The sequence below is a fragment of the Lampetra planeri genome, chromosome 57, assembly GCF_965212315.1.
Source record: "Lampetra planeri chromosome 57, kcLamPlan1.2.h2, whole genome shotgun sequence".
Classification (NCBI taxonomy): Eukaryota; Metazoa; Chordata; class Hyperoartia; order Petromyzontiformes; family Petromyzontidae; genus Lampetra; species Lampetra planeri.
The window spans coordinates 5,540,155-5,552,131 of NC_136163.1; the positions used below are offsets into that span (position 1 = coordinate 5,540,155).

At 52.5% G+C, this 11,977-nt stretch overlaps 1 protein-coding gene across 1 annotated transcript; it reads left to right on the top strand.

Annotated features, from left to right (window-relative positions):
• The first annotated feature begins 6,059 nt into the window (after window positions 1-6,059).
• On the top strand, window positions 6,060-7,160 carry LOC144735854 (oligodendrocyte transcription factor 2-like). The gene has a single exon (XM_078618394.1). It carries the CDS (start codon window positions 6,060-6,062, stop codon window positions 7,158-7,160), a length of 1,101 nt encoding a protein of 366 aa, XP_078474520.1.
• Window positions 7,161-11,977: the final 4,817 nt, after the last annotated feature.

The following is an 11,977-nucleotide window of genomic DNA, read 5'->3' on the forward strand; positions in this document are numbered from 1 at the left end:
TACTGGGGCGTCTTTGCATTTGTGTGGACTTTCGGTAAAGTGACTTTCGGTAAAGTGACTTTACCGAAAGTCATCAGGTGGGAAAGCTTTCCCACCTGATGACGGACGCTTGTGTTGCGCCCGAAACGTCGTGATCTATTTTATTTTATACCTACGTGGACTTTACCGAAAGAACCAATGAGTATGGATTCCTGCAGTCACGAAAGCTTCAAATCAAGATTGTGTTGACTTGTATAGAAAGTAAGTTTATTTCTTTGACCAGGCGAAAACTTAAGAGGGATTCGGGATCGATTCTCGTGACCTGGGTCAGAAAATATTCGAAAGCAAAAAAAAAGTACTGCAGAGTCATGAAGTTAAGAGCAATAACGACAAAAACAACTGCGCCACATGATATGTCGATCAATATTTTAAATCTTAAATTCGTGATATCTACACAAACACACGTACACACGCACTAATGTTTGTGTGCACACTTGTACACACAGACATGTGTAAACTTGTACACACGTGTACCAATATGCACACGTACACATCTGTGTGTACACGTGTACAAACATATACATATATCCGTGTGTACACTTGTATAGATGCACTTATGTGAGTTTTTGTACTTGCACAGATATTTGTACACGTTTCAATCTGTGTGTGCACACTGCGTGTTTGCACTTCAGAATTTGAATGTTTATTTATACTGGTGGAACCCGATGATCTATAAAGCTCTTTATCATAAACGAGTTAAATTCCCACTTGACGAGGCAACAACACGTGGGTCCTTCGAGAGGGTGCGTGCTCGAATCGTCTGTACTGGCAAATGTTGGCGTTTTAAAAATACGCAATTTGAGTTGGCAGAAAGTAATGCAATAACTAAACAAATACCTCCTCGAAACGAGCTAAGTTTGACTCATCTTCTTACCGTCTTTTATTTTTACAAACGTTATATTGCAAATTAAAATATGTAAACAACAACAACATTGCTAAACTATTCAGTGCGAGTTGAATCATATAAATATATGTTAATATATATATTTTTTATTGGGGATCGATTTTATAAAGACGCGTTGCATGTTGTTTCTTCACTAACCCGCATGGACCAACGTGGTGAAGTATGGTCAAATCATCCAGCAGTGGAATTTGACAAAATCGCCGCAAGGAGGTTCAGATGTTTTTGTAAATGGTTTCTATTCTAACGAAATGTGAGTCGTCCCGGCAAATAAATCAATACATATAATTTTTTTAAATAGTTTTATAATAATAAACATTATCGCCATCGTCATCGTGACATCTTTGAAACGAGTCCAACTTATTCTTAACGCAACTTTGATTCCACTAAATGTCTGTGTGTGTGTCAAGTTATAATTGCTTAAATAGCAGTGCTAATGACTTGCTCTGCCAGACGCATTAGCCCTATCATGGATTCGCTGTTCATAGTCCACGATCTCTTAAACTCCAGTTCTCGCAAACCACCCAACACCTCCAAGCCGCATTTCTTTCCCCGTTAACCAATTTATTCTCTATTCGAATACAAATTAACTCGTTCCACGCACGCTGCACGCGCCTGGAATACGTGTGCACGCACACACACTCACACAGTACACGTGTACACACACACGTGGAACACGAGAAGCACAAGCACACGTGGAACACGTGTACACACACACGACACGTGGAAAAAGTGCACACACATGGAACACGAGTCCACACACGTGGAACACGTGTACGCACACACACACACGTGGAACACGAGTACACACACGTGGGACACGTGTACGCACACACACACACGTGGAACACGCGTACACACACGTGGAACACGTGTACATGCACACGTGGAACACGAGAACACACACGTGGAACACGTGTACGCACACACACACACACACGTGGAACACGTGTGCACACGCACGCAGAACATGTGCACACACAAACATGGAACACGAGTACACACAAGCGGACACTGAGATCTCGATCTTAATTGGAATCGGCTCTATTAGCGCAGACGGCGGCGTCAATTGCTTAGCGCGTCACGTTGGACGTTTTTACCAAGCATCAGGCGCGTGCAACGTGGATCAAATGAAATTGTGTTCTAAAGGGGCGTAAAGTAAATGTATGAACGTATAAAGACGTGGTGTGGTCGTGTGCTGCGAAGACTGGAGTTTGCGAACACCCAGGTTTATACAAAACCCTCGCTCAAAACTAATTAGTTATCCGACACTAAGTGTGAATTCTCCCATGCATTGGAAATGTCCTCTATTAGTGCTGCTGCACTCATTAACTCGAATTGAATTACCTTCCCGCGCGAAAAACAGTCGATCTACTCGTGTGTACGCACACCACATCGAGGAGATCATTCTGCCATTCACACGCGTATACATCTAAACACACTCGTACACAGTCAAAGATCCCCCATATAGCCGTAAACAGACTGTCGGGGCAAGTGCAGTTAGCGAGCACGTATGAAGGCCGGCACGGCGCACGAGCGGGAAGGGTGGCCAAAATCACTCCCGGCCGCCTTTGTCTCCCCAATATTGATGTTTACACACGGCTGCAAGTTCTTATTTTAGGCCAAGTCGACCTAGGGGATGCACCAGGACCGGTTAAAATGTTCGCCACTGTTATTGCTCGTGAACGGAAATCGAACCCCGGGGGGCCGGGTTCGTAGCGCTGTGCGACAACCACTGCACCACCGCTCCTCTTGATACACACAAACACGCGCACATAGGCGTTCAGACATCGGGGCATGCCCTGGTAGCGACCACTTACGCGTACACACACACTAATACTTACACACGCACATGCATGCATACGCAAATGCATTGCACTACCACACAAAAGACAAAGATCCCCCGGTATAGCCTAAACAATCTGTCGGGGCAAGTGCTGTTAGCGAGCACCTATGAAGGTTAACTCGGCCTCAAATGAGTATACCTGGTGGAGTGTGTAAACATCGCCACTAGGGAGACAAAGGCGGCCGGGCGTGGTGTTGGTCATCCACCACCGCGTGTGCCTTGCCGGCGTTTATAGGTGCTCGCTAACAGCACTTGCCCCCACAGTGTGTTGAAGGCTATACGGGAAATCTTTGTCTTTGACACTAACACACACACCGGAACGCACACGCATGTAACCATTACAAATACAAAGACCCCCGTATAGCCTGCATATACTGTTGGGGACAAGTGTTATTACCGTGCACCTATTAAAGACCGACACGAATGAGTAGGTGTAACAAGCACCATCCTCGCCCGCCTTTGTCTTTCTAGTAGGCCACGGACATGTTACATACCGCAACACGTGCTCATTTAAGGCTGAGTCGACCTATAAGGCATACTTCCAAAACCGCTCAGATTTGGATCTATTTCCGCCACTGATGTTAGACGTGGCTTCGGAATCCATCTCGGTTGGGAAGAATCGTTTCGCGTTAACAAGTATATGTTGTATACATTATTCTAATGAAGTCAAATATATTATAATCACAAAAAAATAATCACCGAGCGCCCTGGTCGCAGCATTGCGGATAACGCGCGAACTAAAATGACATTTGCGTGCCACCGATCCTCGTCGTAAGCCCGTGCGGCATTCTGCAAAAATCTACCGGCTGCGTCGCGCCGCCAGATTAACGGGGACCGGCAACGCGGTGCGCGATGGAAGCGTCCGAGAGAAAGCGAAGAAGCTGGGAACTTTTTCGCCCCGAGAGACGGAACGAGCGACGGCGCGGGCGCGTGCGCATCGGAGAGCGCACCGCTCCTCTGCGTGAGTTCCCCCACGCGCGCGTGCGCCGTCACTCGGCGCAAGGCTCCGTGCGTTTCGCACTTTCTCCCCAACGTCACGGAACGTCGTCCGTTTGGGAGAAAATAAAAAGCGAGTGGGACTATTTGGGGGTTAGGACGCGTCGCGGCTTGCAGGGAACTTATATGACCGCTGGTCGATACTGGTGACGGAGTGGGGCAGCGAAGGTGACGAGCCACAGCGGAGACGGAGCTATGAAATCAGCTCTCGTGTGTGTGTGTGTGTCCAGATGTCCCCGGGTGGATTGTTACACGCGCAGGAATCGTCAGAGATGGTGGCGGTTGGGGAAGCCTTCATCCAGCAGTGGACTGATCATGGCTGCCGCTGCTGCTGCTGATGATAGGAACGAGAATGATCATTTCTTTAGCGAATCGCGTAAAGATATTTTAATACAAGACGATGCTAACTTTAGCTCGTTTTTTCAAAGGCATCACCGCCAACGCAGTCGCCTGCTAACACAAATCTCCTACAACCGCAACTACTTTGATTTATTTACCGGATGAAGCCCTCTGAGCTCGTAGCCGCTTCACCAGAGCCGACCTGGACACACGTTATGATAGCCCATCGCAGTGGCTGATAGCCATCGTCATCATCGCCATCATCGCCAACATCGCCGTCACCACACGGTGCAACTGATAGCAGCAGCCAAATGATCTAAACTCCGCTTGTTGAGTGTCAATGCGGAGGAGGGCAATAACCGAAGTCACCCAGAGAACAAATCACGCCGCCACCACCACGGAGAGAGAGAGACACGCGGACTTTGAAAATACCACAGGCATTGCCAGGGTCCGGATTCGAACCCATGCCCTCCGGCGAACCAGGCGAGAGAAGATAGTATTGCGCCACCGCGGCGCTTAACTCCAGCCACGACTACAACCTCCGATGAACACGGCTGCCGAAAGACGTTCAACATACAGACACGAACGATGGTGGGATTCACCAGCAGCACTCAGGGACTCGAACTCGGGTTGGCGCAGTTGCGAGAATCACGACGCGCGTCCAAGTTGACTCCACACGCACGAGACAAATCAACGCTCCCCCCCGTGTTGCCTTTAACAGATTGTTGGGGCAAGTGCTGTTAGCGGGCACCTGTGAAGGCCGGCACGGTACACGAGGAGGTTGTGTGGCCAACACCACGTCCGACCGCCTTTGTCTTCCTAGTGGCGATATTTACGCATCGCACCAGGTACTCATTTGAGGTTGAGTCGACTTAGGGGAGGCCCAGAACCGGTTAAGATAATCATCACTGGCCGATGTCGACCGTGAGCGGGAATCGAACTCGGGGCGCCGGGTTCGTAGCGCAGCGTAGCGCTCACCGCTGTACTACGGCTCCCCACGGACACACACACACACACACCGACACACACAGACAGACAGGCACTCACCCGTTACACCTCATACCTTAACGTATTATCCCCAAGCCCCGCTCTGCGTGCATGTGTGTGTGTGTGGGTGTGTGCATGTGTGTGTGTGGGTGTGTGCATGTGTGTGTGGGTGTGCGTGTGTGGGTGTGTGCATGTGTGTGTGGGTGTGTGCGTGTGGGTGAGTGAGTGCGTGTGTGGGTGGGTGGGTGTGTGCGTGTGTGATTGACCCCACCCCACGCGCACACACGCACACGCACACACACTCACGGTCCATTGTTACATACGCACAAGGTCATAAACGCGTATATATAGGACCGGGCGGTGTTGGACCATTCTCATTAATTAAAGACAAAACCACCACGAAGCGTAACAGGGTGTGTGGGGTGGTGGTCAGTGACAAGGGGGTTTTCTCTAACTCATCACAAACGATAGACACGTACACACACATACACGCGCGCGCGCAGATAGGCAGCTAGACGTACACTCTGCATGTACACGCACCTGCTTAGTCCACACAGAGGAAACGACAACGTCCGAGACCGCGTTGTGTTCATAGCGAGATATTGTAATACTCACCACAGCGAGCACAACACACATCACACACACACCACACAACACACACAGACAGACACGTGCGAGAATTCGCAATACGATTTGGCAAAGTTGCGCGCCGCATAAAAGGTCCTCCCCACCCTCCCCACCCTCACCACGAAAAAAAAACACGCAGATACAATTCTAAGAACTATCAGCAGCATCATCATCATCACCACCAGCAGTCGTATCATCATCATCAGCAGCAGCAGCAAAGTCGGAGAAGTCTCAAAAGCCGCACCAGCGTTGCCGAGATCCGGCGCGTCTGTCTCCGGCGACGTTTCGTGACGGAAGACGAAGCCGGCTGCTCGACATCGCCGCATGGATTCAGACGCGAGCTCCGTCACGTCGAGTCGCGCTTCCTCGCCGGAGGTGGACGTCTACCTGCGAGCCTCGGGCCAGATGCTGGGACTGGGCGGCCGAGTCAGCTCCACCACCATCTCGTCGTCGGGCCCGTGCGGGGCCGACTCCTTCCCGGGATCGCTCAGCGAACGGGAGCTTCTGCTGCAGCAGATGCATGGAATCGGCGTCGGAGTGGGGAGCGGCGGCCTTGGTGCTGCAGGGATGACAGCGGCGTCGGCGGCCGGAACAGCGGCGATGCTGCTCATGAGCAGCGGCAGTAGCAGCAGCAGCAGCAGCAGCGAGGATCGAGCCCACGCGGCCACCCTCGCCAAGTTGCACAAGGACAAGAAGAACCTGAGCGAACACGACCTCCAGTCGCTGCGTCTCAAGATCAACAGCCGCGAGCGCAAGCGCATGCACGACCTCAACCTGGCCATGGACGGCCTGCGCGAGGTGATGCCCTACGCACACGGACCCTCGGTGAGGAAGCTCTCCAAGATCGCCACGCTGCTGCTCGCCAGAAACTACATCCTCATGCTGAGCAGCTCCCTCGAGGAGATGAAGAGGCTCGTGGGCGAGATATACGGCAGCCACCACTCGGCGTTCCACCCCAGCGCGCACGCGTGCGCAGCCGCAGCCGCGGCAGCAGCCGCAGCCGCCGCGCCGCTGAGCCACGCGGCGGCAGCAGCGGCAGCAGCGGCCGGAGCTCCTCCGTCTCTAGCCGCGCACCACCACCATCACCACCACCACAACAACAGCAGCAGCAGCAGCAGCCACCACCCGCTGCACCCACACCACCAGCATCACCAGGCCGTGCTGGGCGCATCGCTTCACTCCGCGGGGTCGCCGGCCGGAAGATCTGCCGCTCATCCCGCGGCGAGCAAAGCGTCCCAGCAGCAGCAGCAGCAACACTCCGGCCCTCCCGTCGCGCTCGGAACGGCAGCGGCTGCGGCTGCCGCGGCTTTCCATCAGTGGGGAGCCGTGCCGTGTCCGTGCGCGATGTGCCAGCTGCCGACTCATCACCTCCCCATCAGCGTCTCCACTGCTGTGCTGCCGCGGCTGTCGACCGATGCTAAGTGAGATGCACCACCACCACCACCACCATCGCCACCACCAACGCCACCACCACCGCGGCCACCGCAGTCTCCTGGCATCCACGACTCTCTCGTCCGACCATGGCCGCACCCCGTGCAAGGCAATGCGCTCCGGAAGATGCGCAATGACACGCGGGCGGGCATCGACCACCGCTGGCTGATGGGACGAGATGATCGCGGTAGTAGCAGAGCAGCAGCTAGTTGCTAACTTATCCCACCCTCCCTGGATCCTGGTGGTTCTTTGCGCGTGTGTGTGTGTGTTAGATGTACATAGCCAGAGAGACGCAGAGAGAGAGAGACGGAGTGAACGATGATTGTGCTGTAGATTGCGACTACAACGAGGCGCGCGCGAGCTGTCAGTGCGATGCTCGCAAAAAGCTACGCTGAGCACGTGGAGCAGCAGACAGTCTACACAGACTGTCGCGATGTGACTTTTACAACAAGCGCGCGTGTTTGTCGGTGCTCGCGGACCAGAGTCGTCTTGTTGCAGCGGAACTTTGCTCGCCTGTGTACTCACGTGCACAGACATACGTGGAGCGCAGCGGTGGTGTGCGCTTGGAGTGCGCGTGGAGAGCGGTGGCGCAGCGGTTAGCGCTGCTAACACCCAGAGACGATTTTACGAACCGGTCCTGGACCTCCCCTAGGTCAAATGAGTACGTGGTGCGGCGTGTAAATATCGCCACGGGGGAGGGGGGGGAGACAAAGGCGGCCGGGCGTGGTGCTGGCCACTCACCGCCTTCGTGTGCCGTGCCGACTTTCATGAGGTGCTCGCTAACAGCACTTGCTCCCAACAGTCTGTTCAGGCTATACGGGGGATCTTTGCCTTTGTACTGCACCTAGCATGGCACAAGCCGTCACCACCACGTTGTTGTTGCTGTTGTTGTCGTTATTGTTGCTGTTGTTGTCGTTGTTGCTGTTGCTGCAGTGGTTAGCGCCCTGCGCTATGCACCTGGCCACGTGAGTTCGACACCTGGCCACGTGAGTTCGACACCTGGCCACGGCGAGTGATTCCTTAAACGGCCCTGCGGCCCCTTCCGCTGTTCAGCTCGTACTGAGCAGCATTGCTGAGGCGTGCTCAAACGACCCCCCCCCCCCCCCATGATTGTTTGCCCTCTAGCAGTCGATTGACAAATGGATGTAAATAATGTTGACGATTGCTATACTAATAATCATTATTATTCAATACACATGTGTACATACGAAGAGAGTCATACACGCGAACATAACAGTTGTATAGTTTTATAAACTATTGGAGGGATGTTTGGGGGGGTAGGTACCACCTTGTACACAGGTCTGGGTGTTAAGAGAAGCCACGCGCGTCCGCCTTTGTATCCCCAGTACTGACATTCGATGTTTTTTTTTAGCTAAACCGAACCTAGTGAGAAATCTGCTCGCACTCACTCACTCATACACACACACAGATCCCCGTATAGCCTTAAGAGACTGTTGGGGCAAGTGCTGTTAGCGAGTAGCACCTGTGAAGGCCGGCACGGCACACGAGGGGGTGGGTGGTCAGCACCACGCCCGGCCGCCTTTGTATCCCCAGTGGCGATGCTCACACATCACACCAGGTACTCATTTGAGGCTACGTCGACCTAGGGGAGGCCCAGGACCGGTTCAGATAATCGTCACCGGTGTTGGCCCGTGAGCGGGAATCGAACTCGGGTCGCCAGGTTCGTTGTTCTAACCGCTACACTACCGCTCCCCACACACTCACACACACTGCTCATGGCTAACCACTACACTACCGCTCCCCACACTCACACACACACTGCTCATGGCAGGCGTTAATTTTTACCGTGGCCTGGGATTCTAACTGGAGATTTGTGTTTGGTTTTGGAACACTGATGGATTGATGCATTCCACTTTTGCACTCGAAGCACCCATCACACGATCTGTGATCTTTCAATCGGTAGAGGAAAAAAAACCCAACGTTCTCTCCGCTCGTACTTTCTCAAGACACCTGTTAACCGCTGGCTTGCACGGAACACGTTGTTATATACCTTACATACACATATACATAACGCAAATAGTCATTAAAAAAGGCAATGAAGTGAGTACAATTGGCGAACGACTCTCGGACGTTCGTTGGAGTGGAGAGATAGAGAACACAATCACGAGAAGTAAGTTTACGCGACGAAAACTTCGGGACTTTTTCTGAAGCATTTGCCCCGCTCCCTTGCGACTAACCGCTTCGTGTCACATTGAACTGCTCCGTTTACACGGTAATGTCAGCCAGTGTCATGCGAAACGGTCTTAGCCTAATGCAATTGGTCACGCACACACACATATATATACAAACATACAGACACACGCACCATAACAAAGGCGAAGATCCCCGCCCCCAGACTTTTGGGGGCAAGTGCTGTTAGCGAGCACCTATGAAGGCCGGAACGGTACACGAGGGGGTGGGTGGCCAGCACCACGCCCGACCGCCTTTGTCTTCGCAGTGGCGATGTTTACACACCGCACCAGGTTCTAATTTGAGGCTGAGTCGACTTTGGGGAGGCCCAGAACCGGTTAAGATAATCGTCACTGGGTGTTGGCCGTGAGCGGGAATCGAACCCGGGTTGCCGGGTTTGGAGCGCAACGCGCTTACCGCTCCACTACCACGTACATAAACATACATCTACACGCACATAATTCTCTCTATGTGTGTAGACACGTAGACAAACATTACGGAAACACGCACACACATACGCACACACACCAACACAAAACAACATGGGTTGAACATATACACACATATACACAGACGAACTCACACGTGCGGTAATAGAGACGAACAAAACGCACGCACACATAAACACATGCGACAATATACCGACATAAACACGCACGTACGAACAGAAACACACATTCCCCGTGTAGCCTTAATAGACTTTTGGGGCAAGTGCTGTTAGCGAGCAGCACGGCACAAGAAAGTGTGGTGGCCAGCACCACGCCCGACCACCTTTGTCTCCCTTGTAGCGAGTGTTGACACACCGCACCAGGTACTCATCGGAGTCAACCCAGGGACAGGATCCGTTTAAATATTCAAATCATCGTCACTGATGCTTGCCGTGAGCGGGAATCGAGCTTGTGTCGCAGGGTTCTTAGTGCAGCGCGCTAACTGTTACACTACTGCTCCATACACACACAAACACACACACACAAACTAACACACAGACACACAAACACACAGACACACAGACAAATTAACACAGACAAATTAACACACAAACTAACACACGAACACACATACACACACAAATTAACACACATACAAAGACCTCCCGTATAGCCTTAACAGGCGGTAGGGGCAAGTGCTGTTAGCGAGCACCTATAAAGGCCGGCACGGCACACGAGGGGGTGGGTTGCCAGCACCACGCCCGGCCGCCTTTGTCTCCCGAGCGGCGATGTTTACACATCGTACCAGGTACTCATTTGAGGCTGAGTCGACACACGCACACACACAAATACAGATGCACACTGTCGGATGGATTTCGTGCAGAGAACGAGAGAGGAGAGAGAAAACAAGAACGCTGGCGGAAACCTGACGGAGTTGCTATCGTTATGTTCTTCCAGATATGAAGCAGGGTTCGGCTCACACGGAACTCACACGTTGCTCACACGAAGCTCACACACGGCTCACACGCAGAGCGGAGTCGCGATGCACAAATCACTTTTCAAATGGCACAAACGTTGTTCATTGCTCATTGAATGTTTTTTTTTTCTACAAAAGGTGTAAGTTACCTTTTCTGCCATAAGAGGTTCAGACACCAATATATCGCTATTATTACAAGGCATCATCGAGTCTGCATTGCACACGCGTCGTCGTGGTGAAACACGCGAAACAAATGCGCTTTGGTGTATGTATGTCGAACTTATTTCGCACCGTACCTCGCCAGCCGTGCGAATCGGAGGTGCGTTGCACTGTCCTTCAAATTGCATCGATTATAATCTCAAGTGTGTGTGGTAAATGCAGACTTTGTGTTGCCGTGTGACAAGGTGACCATTTGGTGTCTGGACATCTTCACACATTCATCAGCTCGACACCACACTGCCAAACAAACGCAAAATGAATCCCGACAGATCGAATTGCTCCTCGACCTTAACGTCGATTCACGTTCATTTGGGAGCCTGTGACCTCGTGCGCTGAGGCTCACGGCCCCCGCTTGTTGACGCACGTGGCCCACCTTTACCACAGAGGTCACAGAGGTCACAGTCACACAGCAGTGGGAGATAGGACGCGAGACGGAGGATGTCACGCCGTGCGAGTTGTGACGTTGATGTGGTGGTGGTGGTGGTGGTGGTTGTTCGTGGTGCTCACCAATCGCGACTCGGTATCGAACCGCCGAACTGCTGTTAGCACAGGTGGCCTGCACAGCAGCAGCGGACTGTTCATCAGCAGAACGCCAGCAACATTGCACATCAGCGGACTGTGCAGCATCAGAATATCACCAGCAACTTTGCACACCAGTAAAGGACTGAGCAGCAGCAGCATACCACCGGCAACTTTTCTCAGCAGCAGGGGACTGCGCAGCAGTAGCATAACACAAGCAACTTTTCACAGCAGCGGCGGACCGTGCAGCATCAGCAGCAGCACACCACCGGCAGCATCAACATTGCCCTGCAGCAGCAAACGAGTGCAGCAGCAGCATCAGCAGCGTGGATCCGTGCAGTAGCAGCAGCAGCATCAGCAGATATCAAGGTTGCGGGAATCTGCAATCTGAGTGTGCGAGCGCGCGTTGTGATGATGTTTTGGAAGCGGGACCCCCCCCTCCCCGATTGACCCCCCGTCCCTCCTCCGACCCCGCTTTC